The sequence below is a fragment of the Rhea pennata genome, chromosome 8 (genome assembly GCF_028389875.1).
Source record: "Rhea pennata isolate bPtePen1 chromosome 8, bPtePen1.pri, whole genome shotgun sequence".
NCBI classification, from domain to species: Eukaryota; Metazoa; Chordata; class Aves; order Rheiformes; family Rheidae; genus Rhea; species Rhea pennata.
In genome coordinates this window covers 16,776,201-16,801,021 of record NC_084670.1, presented here as the reverse complement: position 1 = coordinate 16,801,021, position 24,821 = coordinate 16,776,201, and the positions used below count along the sequence as shown (strand labels likewise).

Below are 24,821 nucleotides of genomic sequence, written 5' to 3'. Positions count from 1 at the left end.
TAGGCAGGTCCTGCAGGTACTGGTGGGCTCTGGTGTCCTCTTTTGTCTGGGAGTGCTGGAGTTACAAGCTGTCAAGTTAGCTCCACACTTCGAATGATTTCAATAGCATTTGATGAAGTAATAGTTTCCATTTTGTTATAATTTCATAAATTTCAATATTGTCCTTTATTTCTATGTGGTGGTGAAGTTATGTAGTACTTTGTGGAGAAAGGAAAAGCCATTAGACCAACTATAAAGTACTATTGGAGTCTACTGTACCGTTGACTCCTGGATATTGTTTCAGCAGACAGGCTCGCTATTCCCCCAGGAGTCTGGAAAGGAGCAGCTCCCGTGCCGCGTCCGACAGTCCGGCTGTTTGCTCCCGACCGCCCTGCAGCGACACAGGGACCTGCCACTGTGCTGTGCCTCCAGCGCCTGTTCTGGCCGGTGGTCCAGTGCGAGCGGGTGGGCAGCACTGGGACGCGCCCACACGTAAGCATCAGCACTGTCACTGCTGCCCTTCAAGCCATTTGCGCTTGTGTGTGATGAAACGCTGGCATGCAGCATCCTGAGGTACAGGAGGTGTAATTAGGGTATGTAGGTCATCAGATTGAATTAGCCCAATGCAATGTAGATATGAAGAGTTGTTACAGGATCTACTCCTTTTTCAAAGCAGCTTTTATTAAATAATACCTTAACTTAAAGCCTTATTTCCAGGGTTCATTTAAAAGCCTGCAGAGATATATTTCCCTTCTCAAGGTGACCATCTGCAGTACAAAATAATGAGATATCTAAGAAGCTGCGTCTCCTACAAAATGCACAATAAATGTAATTGTTAAGTGAAGAGGGAGACAGCTTGCTTTGAAAAAGCACATCTCATTAAATGAACATGATTGGGGTAGAAATCTCACTTACAAAGTATCTTTGTTAACCCAAAACCTTTAAGTAGAATCTTTCAAACAGTTACTTCTTACTTACCTATTTTACTTTTCTGCATTTTTCCCTGTCCCTATACAGTAAAAGTAAGCAGGTTGGTTTCCCTTTGTTTGAAGTCCATTTGTGCTTTATGTTTGTACAAAGCAAAGATGTTTATATCGCTGCGCTTTGCTACTGTAACTGAGTTATAGGCATGTCAGGGAAATGTATTCCTTTTGAAAACATAAAAGAACCTTGATTTCACTGCAGTTTTTAGCGGAACACAATATATAGCTATATTAAAACAACACAGTCTTGGGATTAGTAAAAGTTTATTTTGCAGAGAGGGATCAAAGCCAGGAACCAGACTGCACCTGTTAGTGCCCTTTAACTGCTACCTGTTTTGTTCAGGGAGTATTCATGTTTGCGTTTAGACACTTACTGTATAAAATGTAAAAGGATGTGTCAGGGAGAGATTGTCACACTTGCAGGTGGAAGCAGGATTTCATCCTCTGTCTCAGAGTTTCGTTCTTGTGTTCAGGTTTGACTCTCCTAATTCCCAGCCCAATTAAGTGCTCTCCTGAGAAGTTCATGTGGAATTATGCTGCCGATTCTTGCAGGTGATCAAAAAACACCAGTATCCTCCAAGATTTGAAATGAGTTTGCCTTGAATTCTAATCTTCGTTTCAAGGTTTTAAACTTGAGCAATACTCATCCATTGCTGAGTGTTAAAAGTACTGGGTCTTTGCATCTTTGATGCAAAGTACTTGCATCTTTGACAAAGTCTTTTAAATCCTTTATCCTTGTACCTGTATTGCAAAAATTGTTTGGGGGGGGGGGAGTGGCAAAGCACTGAAACTTGTGTAGAGTTCAAGGAGTAAAATGCAAGGAGGCCTTAAAGAAGTTCCTTTGACTTGTACTTCATTAATATGTGTTGCGTGGGTCAGGGCTTTGTAGATTAGAGCTCATAGAGTGTATGCCCTTTTTGCGTGAGTGAAACATCTTTGCATGACAGTCAGATGGTTATTGCCTTTTTCCTAGGCGTCTAGAGGTCTGCTGTAGAGGACAAGAAATTCACAAATTTTCTAGACTTTTAAGGAAATATTACCTATATTGAAGTTTGCTCTCAATTTGGATGGGCACCTTTCATTGAAGTTCTAATGACAAAGTTTTACTGGTAACTTTGGAAATATTTGCTCTTGTACTCACTCCTAGGGGCGAAGGATGTGGTTCTGCATTTGCGATGGCTCATTGTCCCTCTCTTAGGCCAATAGACTAAATACTGTCATTCAAGTTTAATCACTTGAAATTTCCTGTCATGTAATTCTCCAGTCTTGTAATTTTACTGAATCATCAATGAGAGAGGCTTGAGTCCTCTGAGATTAATGAAGAAAAGAGCGGGAAGGTATAAATAAGCTTGTATAAAATATGAGCTGTCTTTTGTTAATATAATGTTGCCTGCATACAGCTGTTGATATTTTTAACTAAATATTGCCTGTGAGTTAGCAGTTTAAAAACGCAGGTGGCCAGAAGTGAGCTGTTACTGTACTTTTCCTGTTCCTAAAGGTACAGAATGGCTAGAGAAATCCTAATCTTTGGGGAAGCAGCTGAGGAGGAGGCGTACACCCTCCCTGCGTTTGCAGGGCTCGTGGCGTGCACCTTGGGAAGCCTCCGGGGGAGGAGAGGGCTCTTCTCTGGGCTCTCGCTGTCAGCTTGCCACTGCTGCCGGCAGCTGTGCGAGCACTTGGTTAGCGTGCAGGAGGGAGAGCACTATGTATACCAAAGCTGCTGCTGCTTAAAAACGTGTAATTACAGAGAGAATGCATTACCTGCTGCATTTTTTTCATATGTGCTCTGTATTTTAATCCTTTTAATCCTTATTCTCTTTTCCTCCTTATTACTGAGAGCCTCAAATGGGAGATTTGTGTAAAAGCAGTACTGGTAAAGCTGACTCTGTGTCAGTTTGAGTTCAAGGAACAGTGGCCAGAGACAGTTAATTGCTTATGCACGCTGCATATTTTTCTCTAAATCCAAAGAATTAATTAGAACTTGTCAGTATTGTATTAGACCGCTAATGATTATTTTCAGGTTGAGGTGCCGTAGTTAGCACTGTGCTGGCCAATTTGTTCAATAGATGACTCCTAGTTTACTCATTTATATCACAATAAAGCGATTTTGGCTGCTGAACTATTGGTATGCCTTCAAGGATTTAATCCCATTTTATGTGTATCACGAAATTTCCATAATTCTACTTGGATGGCACATCTCTTGCCAGGCAGCGGAACTTTACTGAGACTAGTTGGGAGAAAGAAAAGGGTCTGACCTTACCTTTTCTGCCATTGTCGCTGTTCTGTCTGTCTTGACGCTTCAGTGCGCTCTTGCAGGATGCATTAGTGTAGCTAAAATAGGACAGACCGGTCAGCTTCTCTGGGAGCACGAACACAGCCTGTTGTTAGAGAAGGAAATGTAACCTCTGTGTGCGGTGGCCCTCGGTAAGAAATAACCGGGCAGCAGCCGGGGGCTCCCCAGTGAAAGGCCAGTTACCGAGGGCGTGTGGTGTGGACGAACTATTCCTTTAGCCGCCGGTGCGACGGCCGTCGCTCCCTCGACCGGCCGGCTCTTGGTGACGCTGGACAAACACCCTCCAGAGCCAGGGCTTCTCCCCAGAGCCCTTCCTCAGCATGTGGCAATGGGGATGTGGTAGGGACGGCGGGTGCTGTCGGTGGCCCCCACCGGACACACTAGATAAGGCCAGTCTTCCTGATGGCAGTGTCCTGGAGCCGGTGTCCGCAGGCACCCCGGGGAGCCAGCAACAAGAGGCACCGCAGGAGGGCACATCCGAGGGGTAGCGACTGCTCCTGGCACCCCGGCGAAGAGACAGGCTGGGAGCTGCTTTTCAGCAGCGCATTACTGGCTAATATGAAAATAAAGCTTCTAAATCCCCTTCTGAGAGGGAGATTGACATACTTTTCAGGGTTATAAATCACAAAATCTGGAGTCCTCTTGGCAAAATGGCGTGTACAGAAAGGAGGCTCAGAAGGCAATAGTAGGCATGCCAGAGGCTTGACAATTAACTAAAGAGAGTATAAGCAAAATCCACTTAATGAAAAACAAACACTCCTGAAGGGTGTTTTAGAAGACCATTGCATTTATTTTAGCTAATAAAGCTGAGATTTGGTGGAGGGGGGAGGAAATGGAGTTGCTGAATCCCAAACTCAAATGAAAATTCAGACCAGATCAAATTTGACTGGGGGTGAGGAGAAAGGAAACCCAAGAGGTCGTTTGTTTGCGGGAAGCACTAATATTATTTACTACTATATTATAACTGTGAGCACCCCTTGCAGGAAGTTATGAAAACACAAAAATCCCTGTTGAGCTGTAATTATTTTTCACTTCTTTAGTGTATTCTTTTCTTTAAAAAGAGGTCCCTACCTTAAAATAAGCAGAGTATTGTCCTTGCCAGGGATCTTTCAGCCTCTTTAGAACAGAGCATTTAGATTACTTAGGACAAAGTAAAGATCGTGAATGCTCTGTGTCAAGTCATGAACAAACAGCACGGAAACAGTAGTACAGTACAGAGTGAAACCTGACAACTCGGTGTTAAAGGGAAGGAATGTTACTGTATGGTTTGATTGTGATCAACTTATCTTCAAGCGGGTTTATTAGCAATTTAATGGAATATTGGTTATTCAGGAGCCATAATAGCCCTGGTTGAAATGTCCATTCTGTTCGTTTTTCCCATACCCTGTGGAATGAGCAGAATGTGACAGTCGAGCTTTCAACGGGCTTCATGAATTTTAAATACTTTTCAGCTGTGAAATGGGGCACATGGCTTGTGGTCAACAGTGGACAAGGAGCTGGCAGCCGCTCCGGGTATTATGGGATATCGGGTGTCTTGGAGATAATGAATGCTTGGCTTATCCAGGTGCATTCTTGGCCCGCTGTGCGTGTCCGGGCAGAATGGAATATATTTCCCTATCCAGCATTTAACAATTGATCATTTTGTAACTGTAAGCAGAAAGTATTTAGAATGTTACTTTCTCAGCATGCTTGTATAAGACTTAAATTTCATGTCAGCATCTTTATCCAGCAAAATCTTCACTTTTTTTTTGTAACAATCCATTCATATCGCTTAAACTTTTCCACTAAGCTGATATTATGCTTAGTAGATCTCAGTGAGCCTTTTTTTCTAGTGACTTTAGAGCTCCATATTTTTAAGCATTTTTTTCTGCTAATAATTTATACCTGACTGAATTATTTCCACTTGCAGTGGGTTGAAATTTCAGCTTAACTTTTTACACTAAACAAGCTGATTGCTAGTACCCGTTTTGTGGGAAATAGCATCCCTTCATTTTGAGGACTACAAATTGGTAGCGAAAAGGGAAATCAAGACAAAGGGCACTGCTGGTGAGCTACATGGAATTGGTCTGATGCACTTCAGTTCTGCTTAGTTCTTAAAACACAGCATTTTTCTGTGGTTCTCCAGTGTAAGCGTGTTTTAGTTGTATGTACAAATGTAGCTGCATTACAACTGTTACATTCCATTATTAATGGAATAACAACAGTCTAGGGTAAGAGATGTTCCACAGAGTATGTTTCTTGTGTTGTCAATGTAATAATTTGCTGAAGGGTTCTTGGTCATTTCAGTTGTGTTTTACACCTACATAGATCTATTTTTGTAAGTATTATGAGTAAAATTCTTAGCATAAAAGTCATGTCCAGAATGTAGTTTTTCGATGAAGTTTTGAAATCATACAATATCACTCTTGATAGAATATCCAGGTGTGTGTGTGTGGGGGGGGTGACTTTGGTGTTTTTTTTTTCTTTTTTTGCTCTATCAATTCATCCTGCACCCTGAAAGTGCTGGTGTGGGCTCTGTATAGTGTGAACAACTAACAAGTCACTTTCTGCTCAAGTCCTGTTCCCCTCTCAGCTTGAGGACACAGCTTGGGAGTACTGAGGTGTCCCTTTTTGGCCCTCCCATGGCCTTGTTTGCATAATGAGAAATGTTTGAGGTGTACTGTGCTGCTTGCTCTTGGGGCCACGTGTCTGGCTGAGCAAGGTGGAAGGAGCGTTGTGCTTGTCATTCAGAGCGTGATGGTGCGGGCTGTTGCCATACTGCAGGCAGGCTGTGGATGACAGTGCTGGTGTGTGCCATGTGCTGACATGTACACTAAGTAGGGTGCAGTGACTCTGATGCTACAGCAGAACATCCTGTCATCTGGCTGGGGACCTGGCCTGGCCTTGGAGCTTCACGCTGGCAGAGGGCAGTAAGGGTAGGAGATACTAAAACTGCTGGAAAAATGATTTTTTGGATGTTCAGACTTAACATTGGGGTTTCCACACACAGTGATGCATGAACAATCTAGTTTGAATCACACGGAGTATCAATATACTCTGCACAATCTGATTTGATTAAATCGTGCTCTGATCACCAGAACTGAGCAGTCATCTGTGATTTGTACAGACCCCTTAGGAGCAGGGTATCTACCCATATCGTTCAGCATTATGCTAGCACACAACTAGCAGTTCTCAGGGCCAGCTATTTGCCTTCAGTCACCTTTTTCAGAAAGAGTACAGGGCCTGGACACAAAGATCCTAAAGGAATGGAAAAGAGAATCACTTGCCAGAACTGCTGTGGTGCTTTCTGCATGCAGGAGCAGGGTAGTAATGGCAGGTACAGGGTGTTCTTGCCATGCTGTGCAGTAGGCTGTTTGCTGGGAGAGAGCTGACCTTACTGTACTTTGCACATAATGTCTATCTTCATCAAAGACATGGTTTCAGCACATAACTCAGGGTCTTGTTCTTCCACCACTTCCAGACTGACCTCTTAAGAACCAGGGCCTTTTCTAGTATCAACAGAGAGGCACCAAAACTGGAAGCAGGAGTATGAAATGCAGCCACAACCCACATCCCTCTGACTTCCAAAATCATTATGCAGTAGGGTATGTATCTGACCTACTTAAAGCAAGAAAACAACCAGTAGGTGGGTTTTTCTTTTCAAAAAACTTGTACTATTACAGTGCTTCTTTATTTCCTTCAAAGCATCTGCAAGCCCGGGATGGAAATGCTTACCATCAAGGGAAGACAGACCTTTCTCGTCTCCAAGCCAAGCAGACTGAGACAATTGAATTTTGCAAAAAGGAAGTCTACCTTTCTTGGCCCTGGATTTGGCCATCTCTATAAATAGATTTCAGTCAGAGCCTTGCTGAAAAATGTGTTAGGTATTGACAGTGACACTTGATGAGCTCAGAACTGATGGCTCCAGAAATAGTCACCTCAGAGATACCATATACTTAATATATGCAAAAGTTAGACTGACATTTGTTTTGCACAGCTCTAAATGATGGTTTAAACTACAATGGATTGGAGACTGAAGCCCAGTAATTGTGATTTAACACACTGAAGAAACTGATGGTGGATGTAAAATTTCAGGAGACAATGTAGTAGTGTTTCTTAGGCTGAGAGTCTCTTTTGTTAGGGCTACGGGTCTCCAGAGAACCAAGCTGCTAGCACTTAAAGCTGAACTCTGTTGTTTTGGGAACCTAATTTAATCTCTGGTGCATAGAATGATCTGCTGCTCTCCAAGTCTGTCTGAAATGGCAGTCTACAGACGTTTGCCCCCTTTCACCAAGAGCTCTGAGGCTCTGAGATGAGAGCAACTGGCTAATTGCAGTCATTAAGGAGCACTTGATTTAGTAGCATCCATAACTTTTGCTGAGACCCAGCTGAGCCGCTACCACAGAGTGGCACTTCCAAGCCTCAGTGGGGCATTGCTTACCACCCAGCCACACCACCCAGGCATTAGCAACCCAGAGGAAAAGCTTCTCTTCTAAGGATGGATCCGTAGTTAACAGCAGAGCTTTCAGTGCTAGGTTCAAGCCCATCTTAAAAAAATCATTTCACTGTTCTTGCTGTCTTTTGAAAAGACAATTTTCTTCTTTCTGTCTTAACAAAAATCTCATGATATGGTTAGTGCATAGAATGCCAGTAAATAATTAAGGAAACAGCCTCCGTTTTGAGTCCATCAAATACTAATATAAAGAAGGAAAAATCCCTGCACATCAGTTACAGTAACTGATGAAACGCATCAGTCTGGAGGGTAATGAGCTCCATTTCTGAAGCGCAAGGAAATTAGATTCTTATAAATGTCAAACACAGTTATTGTCCTCTTTCCTTGAAACAGAACTGAGCCGACTGAAGTCCATTGTCTCTCAATCAGCTTTGTTATGGTTTAGATACATTCCAGCTCACACCAGAAATGTGCTTGTTAGAAAAAATCACTGCACAAAGCATACAAGCTTTAACACTCAACTGATGTACTAATAGGTACTTTTACAATAAAACCCAGTATCATGTTACAAACTGAAAGCTGACCTTAGATAATATGATACAGAAATCTTAAACATTACAGATGAATATTTTCTTTGTATGCTACAATTTTGACTACCTGGGGCTATATTTTTCAAGTAAAGGACAGAAAGTGAGGGAAGGTAACTTTTTCTCTTGAATACTATGAAAAAAGTAAGCAGTAAGTCTTACAGTGAGTATGTCTGTAGTCAGTTCATCTCCAAATACTTATCTAAGAAGGTAACAGTAAAATAAATAAGGTGGGCTACCTGCAGGATTTTGTCCATCCAGCCCTTTTTTCAGTTTTTCTCTGAAAAAAAAAAGGTGGTGATTTGTTCATAAATCAAAGCTAACTCTGTATCTTATTCTTTCATTCATTATTAAATCTCATCAGTATGCTCTAAGACACCACACTTAGAAACTATCGGTTGTTTTGGGAGAATAAAATGTGAGGAGGATGGGGGCTGTGTAAAATGAAATCCATTCACTGCATCCCTACTTCTTATTTGAAGGTAACAGTTACCTGTCCCTCATTAGACATTGCTTCTCATGGTCTCTCTTGAAGATGCTCCACAATCCTTCCCAATTTAGGAATGCTTTCACAAAGGCTTTCGAGGCATGAGGTTGGAGCCAGCCTCTCACTTCCCTTCTGCAATAACAAGAGAATAACTCGGGCAATTTGTGCAGACTTTACCACTTGTTAACCCTATCTTTAAATGATGCAATACATTTTTCAAGATAGTCATGCACCTCTGGCATCAGTACACTTATTTTGGACATGCTGCTTTGGAGACTCTATTCATGACTGTAATGTTATTTTAAAGATGTGGCAGTGGTAATGTGAGTTTGAGCTAAGCAGTGTGCAGAGAACTCAGCTGTATGTAAAAGCAGATGGGCTGTTTATTTTTTGGCTTATTTTTTTCCAGTATTCTATGTTTATAAATCCTCTTTTCCTAAACTTCTTTTTAATATTGTCACATCTTCCCTCTCTGTTTCAGTTTGTACTCCATTTCTCATTTCTGATTTTACTGAATGAAGTGGCTGTTTTTTCTGTGGGCAACAGCAGTAACTTGAGAGGGTTTTTTTTATATAACACAGGCAACGGATGTTGAAAGATATTCATAGCATATGTCGCCAGAAGCGTGAACTGCACTTTACAATTAAAATTCTAGGACTTTCTACTGGTCACTTAAAAACCCTGCAAAACATTGATCCACAGTCTTGAACCCATTAACAACCTTGATGGAGAGAAGATTCAGGTATTTATATGGCAGTTTTTATTTATTTCATTTTGATTTCATAGTTAAAATGCACTCAACTGTCAAGGAAAAATATCTTGAGCATCTTATAAATATCCTCAAAGCCTGGAACAATCATGAAGCAAGCTAGCTTTCTGTGATTTTGGACAACTTCTAGTTCCAGTAACTTTTCTTAATGTCTGCACTACAGCTGCATCAACCCCTGTAAATTAAGTAAAGAAACCAATTCACAGCATCTCTGATGTAGCCTGGTGGCTAAATTGTAATCGACATCTGGTAATTAAAACATACATCTGGCTGAAATAACAAATTCAAAGTCAGTCTTTACCTTCCAGTATTCTCATTAGCTAGGAGCTTTATTTAATTGCTACTCTAGTGCAGATGTTGTTAATAGGCCATTGTGGCCTGGGGATTTGAAGTATTACTGCTTGCCTGCTTCTCCCTGGGGAGTTGTATGGTGTCTTTACCCCAGCTCAAAGTATCCCGCCTGAGGGGTACTGTCTGAATTGATTGTCTGTGCTGAGTCAGTACCTTTTCCAGGTCTCTTGCCTGCATTCTCTTCCTGGTCAACATTAACCACTGCTGATGCAACTGTGTTGACTGCATTTGAGTTGCCTCTGAGGGGTGTGTAAGCATTTTGCACCATTGCAATGCTCAGAATTTTTTTACCCAAGGCTTCCCACTACCCTGAGGGAGCCTGTGTGCATCATGGTGACTGGTTCCTGCATGTCTTCTCCCAGGCAGATCCACCTTCAGCTTTGGTAACACTTCAGCTTCCTTCATGTATCCGAAGAATGGTTTTCCCTTTCCCCTGAATAACCTGCCTCCTCCTGGCAGTGAACCTGCCTGGGGCAGTGAGCAGGGAAGCAAACTGGAAGCTATTGGAGATTGGAAGCTATTGGAGGCAATGGATTAACTAGAGTTGTGTGACCACAGAACAGGCTGGGTGATTTCATTTTTCTTTTTTTCTGAGCTTTGGCAATCTGCCTTAAATAATCCCAGCTGATGGGTGTATTTATTTGTTCCTGTGGCTGGATCATACCCTGTGCTAGTGCCATGGTATCCTTATGCCCAGTCACAAGTTTGCTGGTCTGCTTCACTCGGGCACAGATATGATGTCTGTGTGCTTGTTCTTGAGTTGGGAGCCTTCTTACATAGCACCACAACTGTATTTCCCATATAAAGTGATTTTCTCTTCTTGGTGGTCTCATGACTCTTAGGCACATAGTGCCAGCATGGTAAAGACTGCTGGGCTTCACAGGCAAAAGTCATTCCTGTATCAGAGTGCTGATTACAAAATGGTGCTGTGCTTGTACAAGTTAGTTTTCAAATATTAGGCCAGCTGTTTCCCATTTATTTTTAAAATACCATACAAATCCAGTTTTCCTTTTAAACTTAAAGATCATTAGAGATAGAGCAGCAAGAGCAGAAAGAAAGATTAAGCCTTACTAGTAAGGCTTAAGCACAGCTGAATGGAAACATAAACAGTGTTTCAGCCTGAAGACCTTTGAGTATAGTTTCAGCCTAAAATCATTTTAGCATCAAGAGAAAGACAAAAGATCAAAGAGAAATGTTAGCAATTGTAATGGGTGCGCTGCAGGCACACTCCAGTCTGAGTGTCCAAGCCCTAGAGGGGGAAAAGCTAGGGAATGTGTGTCGGGGGGAGGACGAGTCCTTTGGTCTTGGAGAGCTCATGAGTACAGTTCCCTGTTGCAGCGTTACCCACCAGCGTTGTCCAGGTGGCACAAAGACCAGCCTTTTTCCCATTGAACTTTGAACCGAGGCACCTGGTTCAGCAATGTGGTTGGCCTAGGCTGCTTCGGAGGAGTCACTGGAGTGTGAGAACAAGACAGAGAAGCACCTCCAGAGCAAATTTAAGATAAGATGATGCACCTAATATATCCCTTGTCTATCCCCGTCAGCTGTCCTTGAAGTCCACTGGGATGGCCGCCTCAATTCTAGGGCTTCAGCTGTGGAGATGCATGGGATGACTCAAACAGAAATGACCAGGAAACATGGGTGTAGCTGGATCATGACTATCCCCTGGCTTACTCCCTGCAGACAGAACAGCTCTGCAAAGGCTATAACAGAAGTGTATGCTGCTAGTGCCCTGAGACTGCTGCAACTCCTGGGAAGGATGGTGTCACCATTGTATCTGCTTTCTGCGCTCTGCCACGTATAGCTTGGCAGAGCCTGAGACCTGGGGCTGGTAGAGTCACTAGTGTTGTCCTGTGGGGCTGGGAGATAGGGTCCTGTCACCTATATAAGCTTCCTGTGGTTCTTGTAGAAATGCTGAAATTATCATGTTAAATAAATAAAGGACCTGTGGGACATGCAAAGACTAGAGCTAACAGACCTTTGTCGCGTCTTCCGCATTCATTAGTACTTGCGAGGTAGCTCTAGTTAAACACAGTGATGAGATTTCAGTGAATGCAAAGACACTTCTGTGTGTGATCAGAGGGCTCACGTTTTTGTGAATGAGGTTGTATTTATATTGACGTCCTTTAAGTTGTAGTCATTAGTTTCCGTGAGTGATTTGTAGTCTTTAGCTTTCCATGAGTGATTTGTTGCATGCGGACGCTCCTTTTGGATAACAAGGCACCAAGCTGGCAAGGATGGCTGACGTGACACTCTGTGGAGACAGTGTCTGCACCACATCCCTAACAACCTCTTGCTGTGAAAGAAGGAACATAGTGAAGTAGAGTTCCCTGACTCTGCTGTAGGCTCTGCTGTAAACCTTTCAGCAGGAAAGGGAACGGCGCTGCCCCCGGCTGCTGCCCTGAGGCCTGGCCTGTCCCGGCTGCCTGCTGTGCGCAGGCCTCTGTGCAGGGAGCAGCCAAACACCCAGCTATAGAAAGCTCTCATGATTCCATACCGTGGTGGTGCAAAAACACATCAAAAGCTAGTGCTCAATAAAGCTGAAAATTATAAAGAAAATGAGCGTTTATTGATTTGAAGTTTTTTCACTTACTACAGGGAGGCCAAGGTTGAGCCTCTGCCTCTGGGCCCAGTGAAGCCATGTCTTGCCTCTGAGCAGTAAAGGAGAAAATATCACCTCTCTGTCATTGCTTTTTCCTGTTCAAAGCTAAGGAACAGGGTTTTGCAAGAGCAAGTATTGCTGTATAGAGGGACTGGAATTAGCAGGAGGAATTGAGGAGGCCATCCCAGTGGACTTCAAGGACAGCTGACGGGGATAGACAAGGGATATATTAGGTGCATCATCTTATCTTAAATTTGCTCTGGAGGTGCTTCTCTGTCTTGTTCTCACACTCCAGTGACTCCTCCGAAGCAGCCTAGGCCAACCACATTGCTGAACCAGGTGCCTCGGTTCAAAGTTCAATGGGAAAAGCAGGCAGTCTCTCCTCTGGATGTGCCGTGGTAAAGGCAAGAACCAGATTGCTGCTAATTTACATCCCTGTCCCCTCCAGACCGCGGAGGGCTCTGGAGGCAGTCTGGGCGCTGTGATGTGCAGGGACAGAGAGGACCCTGCCGTCCAACTTGTTAAAGGTGTGTTTATTGACTGACGTTTTTATTAAAGATATCAGTTAGGCTTTTTGGTAAGTTTTTCTATGGTATGGACCAAGTAATAGTCTCAACAACCTTCTTTTAAACAGGTCGAAGCCATGAAGAGAGCGCTAGAAAGTCTTAACCTCAATCTGGTAGAGATGGTGGATGAAAACGCAACCTTGGATGGGGGAGACGTCTTATTTACAGGTACAATGGTAGTGAATTTGCTGTTTACGTACTCCAATTGCCTCGAAACTGCGTGTTATCTGTTGACTGCTTAATAAAATGTCATTTGTGTGGTTTGTTAAATCAATTGTTTACTGAATGTCTCGTAGGTACCTGACAGGTGAATTTTCAATGCAACACTCAATATCCTGACTAATGACTGAGTAAATGAACTAGCAATACACACAGTACAGAGAACAGTACTGTGCATACAAATTTTATTTTAGCTTGTAAAGTGCTAATAAGAAAAATGCCTTCAGTAGTCAACTGACTGCAGTCATTTCATGCTTCTTGTTACAAGCAGCTACATTCACACAGACTCATTTTTCAGGAATTGTAAAAGTTTGATCCAGACAATTGTCACTGGTTCAATGAATCATATACAGAGAAATGCGTTTTTAGTTAATGGAGAAAGTAGTGGAGTTGCCTGCCAGATGTCATGCACTAGACAACTTACATGCATGGCTGACATCAAAGGTGAAGATACTGATTGTGTTTTTTATGTCATTAAACCCATTAGGCATTTTCTCACATTGGTTACATCTATGTTTTTCCCCGCCTGTGCTGAATGAGCCTGTTTATTTTGATCAGCATCACAGTAGACAGGCTGCTTGCCTTAATTCGCAGAGGGCAAAGAAGGGCCTCAAAAGAGGCAAACTGGAAAAGAAGACTCTTCTAGCATGGTGCTGATCCAGTGTTGGTTTCCTCTGAAGCTTGAGGATGCCCATGTCTGTATAGCTGCCTTCGAGGGTAGAGGGAGCTGTAGAGGGAGGGGGAAATGATCAGTCAGTACTATACTAATCCAGCACAGCTGTTCCCTTTCCTTACTCGACCACTACGGAGCTTTAGAAGAGGAAGCTTTTTATACTTCTGACAAAATGTTTCTTCTGGAAAAAGATAATCAGTTTAAATTATCAGCTCACAATTACAAGTTGCACAACTTTAAGATGAATATTCAGTTTTATTACTCAACTTGAAAAAAGAAAGAAAGGAAATTATATCCGTAAAGGACTGTTTCAAAATGTTTCTGAAAGTGTCCTGTTTTTAAAATATGTATGTTCCTGTGAAGGTGCTGATGATGTGACTTTTTGGATAGCTTAAAAAAAAAAAGAGAGAAAAAAAGGCTGTAATTGTTTTTCCTTCCATTGTTTTTTTTTTATTCCAGGCAGAGAATTTTTTGTGGGTCTATCTAAGAGGACAAATCAACGTGGAGCAGAAATTCTGGCTGACACATTTAAGGTTTGTAGATACATTCACATCACAGGAAATACAAGCTATTATCCACTGAACCAATTTAAAAATTGAACTAGCTGAGATGTTTGGTATCAAGAGCCTGAGGTCATACTCTTAAGTGATTTATTTAGGACTTATTTAGAAGAAAAATATCCCAACTACTGAAAAGGTTTGAACATCCTTTAAATGATAGAGGCTAAAGTTGGATCTGAAATGTAAGGTCATTGCATAAGAGTAAATGGGATAGTGGGAGACTATGGTCATCTGAGAGCATATCAACATTCGTGTTTTAGATCTAGGAAGTCTAACAATATATACCAAAGTGTTCTTATTGCTGGTCCCTGGAAAGTTTTTATGTACATAGTGTTTAATTACACATTTTAATATATTTCTTTACAGTTGCAACAATAGTAGTATTTGAAACATGTTCTGGATTTTTACTCCAGTGCACAAGACAAGACAAGCTGGTCCAGAGGGGTATGTCATACTTAAATAGTTGACACTGTGCCCTGGGATATGTTGCTATTGTTAATTTGCAGAGAGTAAAATTAGTTATGGAATGTCTCAATGTAATTATTGAACTAAGACAATTTAAAAGTATTTATAGCAGCCATATTTTGCTCCCATACAGGATTACGCTGTCTCCACAGTCCCTGTTCACGATTCTTTGCACCTAAAGAGCTTTTGCAGCATGGCTGGACCAAACCTGATTGCTATCGGATCAAGTGAAGCTGCACAGAAAGCCCTCAAGGTAAAGTGCATGATAAATCTCCAAAAAACAAATGTTGTTTTTATTTCATCTCAAGGATGCTGGAATTTTAAAATAGATATGGATCAATGAAAGAGAAAATGACTACATCTCAGGGATTCCTACTTATGAAGAGCATAAAGAATGTTAATACCAGGCAAGAGAACAGTGATATTCATTTGGTTTTAGCTACGATGATATGGTATGATAATTTGATATTTAGCTATGATAATTTTTAAAATGGATTATACAGATTACTACTTACAGTTTTGATGACTAAGAAGGTGATAATCAGGTGAAAGGAGAGACAGAGGAGACAGTAGATCAGAGCAGTAGGAGATGTTCACCTCAGACATTGCTGAGTGAACAGGAGAGGAGATGTAATGGCTTTTGAAAATGCTGGAGGAAAAGTAAAGGTTCAGCACAAAGGTAAAGAGAGACTGATCCCTGCTGCAAGGATGACCTGTATCTGCATCTTACAGTATAGACTTTATGGATAAAAACAGGAAATAACCCTGGCAGCAGGGACTAGAGTCCGGGACTCCTCTTCCCTCCATCCTCCATCACGTGGCTGCAAAGTCAAGTTCCTTTCTATTTGCTCTTTTTTCTCTCTGGTCTCATGCATTTCCTGTAACAGTGCCTCTTCAAAGGAGAGGAGGGAGATTGTCTCATCTAAGCCTTGCTGTTAATGTGAGTCTCCAAACATTCTCCTTTAGAGTGGGAGCCTTGCATTTGGACTGGGGGCTAAGAGGCCTCGAATCCAGTCCCACACACTGTCAGCTGACTTTCTAACCTGTAAGCTATTGTGCAGCAGGTAGCCACTTTACTGCCGCCATAAAGGGAAATATTTATTGCTTCTATGGTTTGCACTTGGCTCAGTGGCCTTCCTGCATGCTGGGTGTGTTCAGACTAAACCTACCAAATTAAGTTCTGCTGAGGTCTAGACACTGAGGCACCTGAGGCCATGAATCTCCTTATAGCCATAGGTAATGAGACAGCTCACTCCAGCGATCAGCATCTCTGCACGTGTACAGCTGTAGGCACTGATGCTTTGTACCAAATGCTTTGGCCGGGGCACCAAAACAACAAAGTGCCATTGAGACTTTTTCTGAAGTGAATCTTGAGGAAATTCTGACTAATCAGGACCTACCATCCTATACTCTTTGTTTCGAGACACAGGTAAGCCAGACAATGAAAGTGTTACAGCTGAGTGTCTAATGCATTTTTATCAGGGCTTGCCTTCAAAGGTTAAGCCAAAGTTTACTTGTTTAGTGATAGCAGCAAGTTGCAAATTTTCAGATTATACTGGTTCTTTCACAAGTAAATAAAACAATAAATGCAGTCTTTGCTCCTCGGTACTGCAGAACCTTCCCTGATAGGACATGGTCACTGACATGTGAAGGAATCCAGCTGTGTGTCCCTTACAGTGAACGAAAAGGAGTTGAGATAGCTCTGTTTAATAAGAAAACTATCTTAAATCCTCTCAATTAAATGCAGCTTAGACACGCTGACTTGTGTCTCTTGTTCTGATTGTAAAGCATAATTTATCTTAAAGAAGAGTACTGCTATTTGTGCCCAGGAGTGCTGACCAGAATCAGGGGGCTGTTGGGCGATGCAGAACCACTACAACAGAAATAATGTAACTCTGAAATCAGCATTACTTGGCCCCAAAGGGCTTTGGATCCTATGCTGCATGTCTCATATACCTCTTTAGCTTCAGTAAGCTGCTGGCATTTATTAATTAAACACATCCTTAAATGTTTGCAAGATAGAGTCCTGGGAGAGTTTCCATGCTTATTTCCATGCTGCTGTATTTCATAACCTGTTTGCTTTACAGGTTTTACATGTTTTCTGTATGGGCATACTCCTAGGACTTTACACTTCCCAACAGCATAGTTTTTATGCTTTTTTATTACAGAGCTAAGTAGAAGGTTTTTTTTTCTTTTTATCTTGTAACAATTCAAGATAAATGTTGTTGGTCCCCTGCTGAGATAAAATTAGTATTTAAAATGTGCTCAAGATCTCCCCTGCTGGACACTGGCTGAATCAGCAAGAAAAGGGAAGCGGCCGCACAAGTGATGCAGCGTGGCCACAGTGCAGGGTCTGGGTGGCACCTGCTAAGCCGTGGGCGAGCTTGGGGTGCTCCCTTGGCCTCTGCCACACCTTGGCCTTGCTTTAAGGTGCTCCTTCATCTGAAGAAGCCACAGAAATTACTCTCGTCTTGGAAATCACTGCACGAAGCTCTCAGAGTAGGCTCTTAGCCACAGCTCCCCTGTGTTCACCCCTGGGAAATTCATTGGAAATGGGTTTGATTGAAAAAGGTCTGATGTTCCCAATGTTGAAAGATTGATTTAGTCTGGGATGGCAAGTGCCATGTGTCCTTTCCTATGAAATATGCACTTTCTCAAATATTCAGGCTCAAACTGGGAATGCATTGTGAGCAGCAGCCTGACAACGTTTGCAGATATCCAGACAACCCTACACTTGTGTATAATGTTTATAAACATGAGCAAAATTCAAGTACAATACTGCTTGCTCAGAGCTGCAATTTGAACTTGAGCCAGCACTAATCTGAGAACTCCCCCGTATGATTAAAGCTTTTTGCACAGCTCGGCTAATCGTGTTGCAGTGCATCAATTTAGCTATTGTAGCCAAAATTATTTTTTGAACAAGTTAATTAAAAGATGTTGGTAATTTACTGTCAAGTAAATACCAGCATTAATGAAGATTCCGTGAGATGCAGGTACATTTTGAACAGAAGATTACAGTTAACAAGGTAATCGAGCATTGTTTATTGGTGGATAGTTTTCTTAAAAAAAAGAAAACAGCTGTGTCAGTTTTCAGCAGATTTCAGTGTGTTACTCTGCAACAGAGGTTTAGCAGTACCTGCTGACTTTACGTTTGTGTAGCAGTCATACACATACTGCTTACGTGCTACAAGTTGAGGTTAGAAACTTTTAAGCCCCAGGAGCTGCGGTTCTGAGGCCAAAGCACGTGCCCACTCTCACGCTCTGGCTCACCGGAAGCTGAGAGGTGAAATCAGGCAATCACATAAAAGGGGGAGCAAAACACCAGGCTGCCAAGAGCGTGCTCCTTACTCGGCATGTTGCATCAAAAGCTGTTCTAACCTTGGAGAGCTTGTGGCTGTTCCTCCAGGATGTGGAACGCTAAATCTCTTCAGAGAAATGCTTTGAAAACAACTAAATGAATAGAGCATCTGTCTCAGAAGTGACAGCGCTGGTAATGTTTAGATTTGTCTGACTTTTTAATTCTTGCTTTTTTGACCTGAGTGATTTTTATATTTGTTCATTTAGCTCTGGAGAAAAGCATTTTGGTCTGTAATAAACAATCTTGTAGAGGAAAAATTGCAGTAGGATCTTTATGAGGTACTGATGCTCAGAATCAAAAGCTGCTCCCTGGATTTTATCAGATTGATTGAGCTGTAGCAGTGCTGCGTAACTTGTGAGCTACTCTTCTCATTATCCACCGCAGGTCTGTATAGCAGTACCGTCTCCAAATCTGCTAAGTTGTTTGCCTGTGACAGTCCCGAATGCTGCTACTTTATTTGATGGTTTGCTGTTTTAAACTACTACTTTCTTGTTCTCATTTTTCATGTCTACTCTAGAAATCCAGTCCTCCAAACAAGGTAATTAAGCTGCTTTGAGCATCCGTGGTAGCTCAGTTGCTTTCATTTTGTAGCATGTCTTGTTAGGCAATAAGTGAACTGTGTCATGCTGTGCTAGTATGTTATATCTGAAATTGTTCTTTTTCTAGTAACAATCTTGTTTGAAAGATGGCAGTTTTTCCTGATTGTTCTTAATATTGCAACTCGTGTATCTGTACAATTCTTAAAGGATAGAAAAAAAAATCTGGTGTTCAAGTGTAACAGCGCAATGGATTGTGAGTTTAGTGCTCTCTATGTAATGTAGATGCTGCAAGTGAACTATAAAATGACTGCACAAAGTTTAGGATTATAGAACACATGCTAGAAGCAGCTATTAAATCAAGTGACATTTTGACCATGAAATCCTCTTCAGGCTCTGGCAAATACAGAATATGTATTTGGACTGCAGCTGAAAAGTGACACTCTAGGAAACTTGGTGAAAAAAGAAAGACAAACTAGCTACATAAATTACCATTGCCTGTGGTGGATATCACAGCTGAAACTTTAACTTCCGCCTGCACCGGCGTAGGGAGGGAACTGCTTTCAGCAGATCTCACTGCCTTTTCTCAGAGTACAAATACCCTCTGCTTTCCAGGGTGAGCAAAGACTTGACCAGAGGCTGTGGAAGAAACTTGTCTAGGGTCAAACACTCCTGTGTCATCCTTTAGATAAGTCGGTAGCAATCCCATAGGATTTAGAGCTATATGTGTTGTTCACAGCTTTGGCAACCTCAAATGTTCTCTTGCAAGTGTTACATTTTTTATTTGTAGCAAATGCCTGCTAATGAAGTTGTTCTCTCATCCCCTGGGAAATGAGATTGTCCTTTGGGTAGGCTCTGATGTTAGGCACTTTTCATGAGTATTAATCCCATGGTTTCCTCATAGGACTGCTAATGAAAGCTTAGGTGCCAAGACCCCGTTGCTCACGGAGGTAATGTGTGGTGCACAGTGGCCAGCAATTGCTGGCTGACTTCGGAAGAGAAGAGTGGAGATTGTAGAAGAAAGGTCTGGCAGCGGGAAACCTGGCATAGTCTGAGGACTGCGATGCAGAGAACACTGATCCCATAGTATGGCCTGAGCTGAGTCTGTGCAGCTGACTGTATCCAGGGCATTCTCTCCAGGAGCTGAGAATAAATGAATAAATTTTAATTTCAAGTGAAATATCTTCATTTTTACCTGAAAGTAGCTTATTCCTAGCTGCAGTTCTCAGCCTCAGCGTGCAGGCTTTCGTCATTCCCAAGCAATGGGTGCAAATTAAGCCGGGTAGCCTGTGAACGTGGCCAGCTGGCTCCACCATGGTTGGCCTTGCTAGGCGGAGCTGTGACAGCAGAGCATTTTGTGTAGCTGAACTTGTAACTGTTCCTTTCCTCAGTACAGACCTGCCCTAAAGGGACTCCGAGCAGTGGTGACATCTGTATTTCAGAACTCACTCTAGGTGTCCAGGACTTTGACTTCATTAGTCTGAGATTTCATTATGGTCTGGAATGCACTGGAATATATATAGTAGTGGAACAGTATGACTTCAGCAAATATCTTTCTCTTTTTTACTCCCCTTCAGTAAAATATACCAATGACATTATTGCTTTGCCTAGTCCTTTACTCTCCCATTCAGCATCTTCTGATGGGAGTGGAACTGTTCATTCAGCTCCTAAATTATTCCATGGAGAACACTATTACAAATGCAGCTCAGTATGCTGTTTTGACAGAGGTCAAGGGAGGCTTATCAAAACCTCATTTTAAGGATAAAATAGAAAAAAGTCTCTTTTGGGCAACTAGGCCCTTGGCCTGCGTCCAAACCCATGATCAGAGCAGTGCTTTCAGAGACTTAGGAGCAAGAAGTTGTTACAGCATGGGCAGTTACCCCATTCCTGTGATTTAATGCCTTTTGATCTTGCTATATCTTGTATAACTGAAGTCTTTGTGGTATGCCAGCTTTAAGAAGCAGAATACTGTCTTCCTCCACTAGAGCAGGGTAATAGTGCCAACATAAAAGCTAAGTAATTCCTAGCTCTGTGCCACAAAAGCAATTTTGGAATAGGCACCTAAGTGAAAACTTCATATATCCTGTGTTCTTACAGAGCAGGCTGTACCCCCTGGGCTGTATGAACAGGCTTATATAGATCTGCTCTTCCTACTCTCCATATAGTGTCTGTCCATATAGTGTCTGTCTTTTCTAGTAAAACAGAAGTTTGCATGAAAGCATTATCTCGTATTCCTTAAGAATCCATCACTTGTGCCTCTGCTTATTCCCTGCATGAAGTCATAATCCTCTATTTACCGTATCACAATGGGTTGCTGTGGAAATTATTGCTCATATTAATAACCCAAAGAGGATGACTTCAGGTAGGGAGTTAGCAGCAAGTGCAGATGAATGACGACTTCTGTGAAGTGCACCGACACGAGGTCAACGAAATCCAGGGAACAATTGACAACCTGCACCCAATTTACTTTTTTTTTTAATTCCATGAGACATTTGCTGCTCTCAACCTTATAGATAGGAAAATTAGTCAGTTTATGAAATTCTGTACACTTCCCTTTAGCTCATATTTGTTTGCTCTGGTTTAGATCCTATGAGGTATTACATACTTATAGCTCCTCCTGATTTTCCCTTACTTTATGAATTAGAGGTGTACAGTTTCTCAGAGATCACAGGTCCTCACTGAGTACGAGATCACATGGTACTTTAAAAAGGCAGCTAGTTGTGGGCTTGTTTTTTTTCTAATTAAGAGTTAAATGTCGTATTAAACTTACTGTGCTCCACCATCTGTGGTGTTCAGTTTGCCTGTAGGCAGCAGGATCTAGTCATTTGGGAAGATACAGATTAAAAGGATAGTAATTAATTTATAAAATAAAACTGTTGTATTAGTCTATTTTTTTCATTTTAAAGACAAGGAAAATGTCCTTGTAAATACATATTTGTCATCACCAGTAAGGCTGTCAGTCACAGGAGCTGGGACAAAGGTTGACTGAGAATATGTAATTTAGATTTGCATAAGTGGGAACTCATTTTTCTATTCCTTTGTTGCTTTATTTTTTCTTTTGATTATTCTCTCCTATTAAAAGACAGGACATTCATCCTCTTGACTGTTTGACTGAATGCCAGAGCAAGCATGAGCTGCTTCCTAGCAGCAGATCTTGGGCAAAGCTGATGGGTAGTAACAGCGTTGCCATAGTGCAAGCTAGTTCAGAGGGGCAGAGCAGCACGGCATGCTGCCAAGCAGTGCGGCTGTATGCCGTTACAGCTGTGGGGATGCGAAAGGGGTCCGCAGGTAGGTAAAGTCAAGGAATGCAGCGGGGGAGAGGTTTCCTGAAGAACTCTGTGCTATGGAAAACATGACTGAGATGGTGCAGTAGGGAAGAAGAAGCCCCAAAGCCCAGCTGTTGAGAGCATAAGGCTATGGATGGAAGGTAAAGCAGCGCTCTGGCTGTGTTACGGCCTAAGACATTTGGCATATTGAGCATGGCAGACTGGGGGCATCATGTTTTATAATAGATCTCCAGGCAGGGGTAGAATGCAACTGTTCTGTTGTACACATAGGATCCTGCCTTTACATCCATAGGATTTTGTTTTATTTTATTTTATCTTATATCTCTAGGAGATATTTTTATCAACCTGACAAGAAAGCTTAGATCATTTCTACTGTGATTTATGTTTCTCAGAGTGGCTGACTTGGCCCCTTCCTATTGAGCTGGTGCCACTGTCCTCTCTCCTGCCTGTGTTCCTGGGATGTCACTCCTGATAGCACGTGGCATTCAAGCAAGACCACTGTTTGTTTCCAGCTGTGTTTTTCTCTCCTGTCTGGGCAGCCTGGTTGATAGCTTTTGGTCACTGATTTCACTGTTTTCAGAATTTCAGGGAAATTCTGAAATGCTTTCGAGTGATGTGGTTTGTATGGCAGGCTGACTTTCACGGCCAGACGCATAACTCTGGCATCTCTTGCCAGCCTATGCTCTCTGTCTGCATTTTCTTGTGCTAAGCCCCAGGACTGCTGCTTTCTCTCCCCAGTATAAATTGTTACTTCAAATTTGAAAAAGTGCAGAAAAAACTTAAGAAACAGAGATTGGGTAATAAAACAGTGAATGAATTTCAGTGTGGATAAATGTAATGTGCTGGAGGGAGGGGGAGGACGACCATGTGAATTTCACATGTGAAATAACATGTTTTGACTGATCATTATCATGGAAATGGGAGCCTGAGCATGTTGAAATTTTCAATTCTGTAGCGGTCGGAAAAGCAAGTGTGGATCATCATTATGACATTGCATAAAGTCGTGATGCATCTGCATTTTGGACGTTGCATGCACTTTGCATGCTTGATTCTTTCATTGCAAAAAAGATAGAGTAGAACTGGCTAGTTTTGGAAAAGGGCATTCAGTATGACCCAAGCACCTGGAGCAGTTTGCTAAGGGAACAATCTGAGTATGCAATGTTCATTTTCATGTTAAGGAAGAAGAACATTCACTGTATGTTTGGTTTTGCTGTTGGCTATAATAAGGTGTGTTGATGTTTTTGGTAGCTCTACAGCCTTTACCAATCTCTATGTGTGTAAGTCCCAGATGTCGGCAGGACTCGGACTAGGGCGTCCCTTATGGATGGGGAAAATCTTCAACTAAGCTTGGCCTGCTTTAAAAGTACATGTGGTCATCTTAACTCTATTAATGATATTAGGCCCTAAACACATACACATTTTTCCTTCATGCATAATGCTGCTTCATATTTAGAATTATTTAGCTTATCCATTACCTCAGTTGTCTGAGGACACACTATAAAAAACTATAGAAAGGCATTCTAGGCTGGCTATGTGAATGACTTCAACGTAAGGAAAGCATGACTAAGGGCTGAGAGAATGTGCAGAAAATTACCCTCTTCAGGCTGAGGAAAATTCCCAGAAAGACTAAGCATGCGGGAAATGCCTGGCTGTTAACATAGCTGGTCATACAATGTTTGTGGGCAGAAAGCCAACCCTGCACAAACTCATTGTGTGAGCGCTATCATCTTGGTAAACTTACTACTTCCAAAAAATACATTTCGGGGGGCCACATCTGATAGAAAATACAATCAAAAATCCTTGCTGTTATCTCTCTTTCTGCCCTAAAGTCCTATCTGACAAGGCACATGTGTTCAATGACTTTACGTAATAGGAATATGGAGAGCACCATGGGTCTTTAAAACAACCTGAGTAAGTGGTATCAGTGTGTTTCTGCTGCACTCACGGTCTCTTTATGGGACAGGTTTAGGGTGTTACTGCCTACGTTTTTTCTCAGAAAAGTGTTTTTGGAAGTCTTCCTTCAACATGCAGGCATAGCTATAACAAGGACCAAAGCTTGAAAAGGTGTTTCGCCCCTTCCCTTAAAAGCCGTGGAAGAGAGTAATTTGTATCGTCAACACTCCAGTTACTAACAAATAGTTTTTTGCAGTGTTGTTCCAGATAACTGAAATCTCATTCACACTGTCACAGCTGTGAACTCAAACACTTGTTTTCCACTCATTTTTTTTCTTTCTTTGCTTCTGAATTTCAGTCACCACTTCTGTGCTTTTTAATCTTGAAAAATATCCTTATATGCCCTTGAAAACGATCCTTCTAACATGCCCTCCCCATCATTGCTCAGGCTTCCTGAGTCTGGTTTGCTTCCCAGCTGGCACAGACGGGTCTTGCCACTTGTTTTTCATTTCAGCTCACTATTTGTACGCTTATGAGGATCATTTCACAGAATGAGAGAATCAGGAGAATTCTTACCCTTCGATGTAAGAATTCGTTTGTAATTTCTTGAGGAAATGTTTCATGGTGAATCATGTTGCATTCCTGATAAATGAACTGTTTCTACAGAAAACCTACAATAGCAGGATTCTGTTACCAAAAAGGACTGAAGAAAGCACAACTGTTTGGGACCTCAGTGAAATACAGGCAGTGGCCTTTCCTCTACTGATACCTACATTTCCAT

The 24,821-nt window shown here is 42.0% G+C and overlaps 1 protein-coding gene across 2 annotated transcripts in view; it reads left to right on the top strand.

Annotated features, from left to right (window-relative positions):
* Positions 1 to 24,821, top strand: part of DDAH1 (dimethylarginine dimethylaminohydrolase 1) — a 102,213-nt gene that overhangs the window by 70,511 nt on the left and 6,881 nt on the right. For both annotated transcript variants that reach the window (XM_062581309.1, XM_062581308.1), the window contains exons 2-4: positions 13,118 to 13,217; positions 14,401 to 14,474; positions 15,100 to 15,219. In XM_062581309.1, coding sequence (XP_062437293.1) covers positions 13,127 to 13,217; positions 14,401 to 14,474; positions 15,100 to 15,219 — 285 coding nt within the window. In that variant the 5' untranslated portion in view covers positions 13,118 to 13,126. The remainder of the gene's footprint in view (positions 1 to 13,117; positions 13,218 to 14,400; positions 14,475 to 15,099; positions 15,220 to 24,821) is intronic.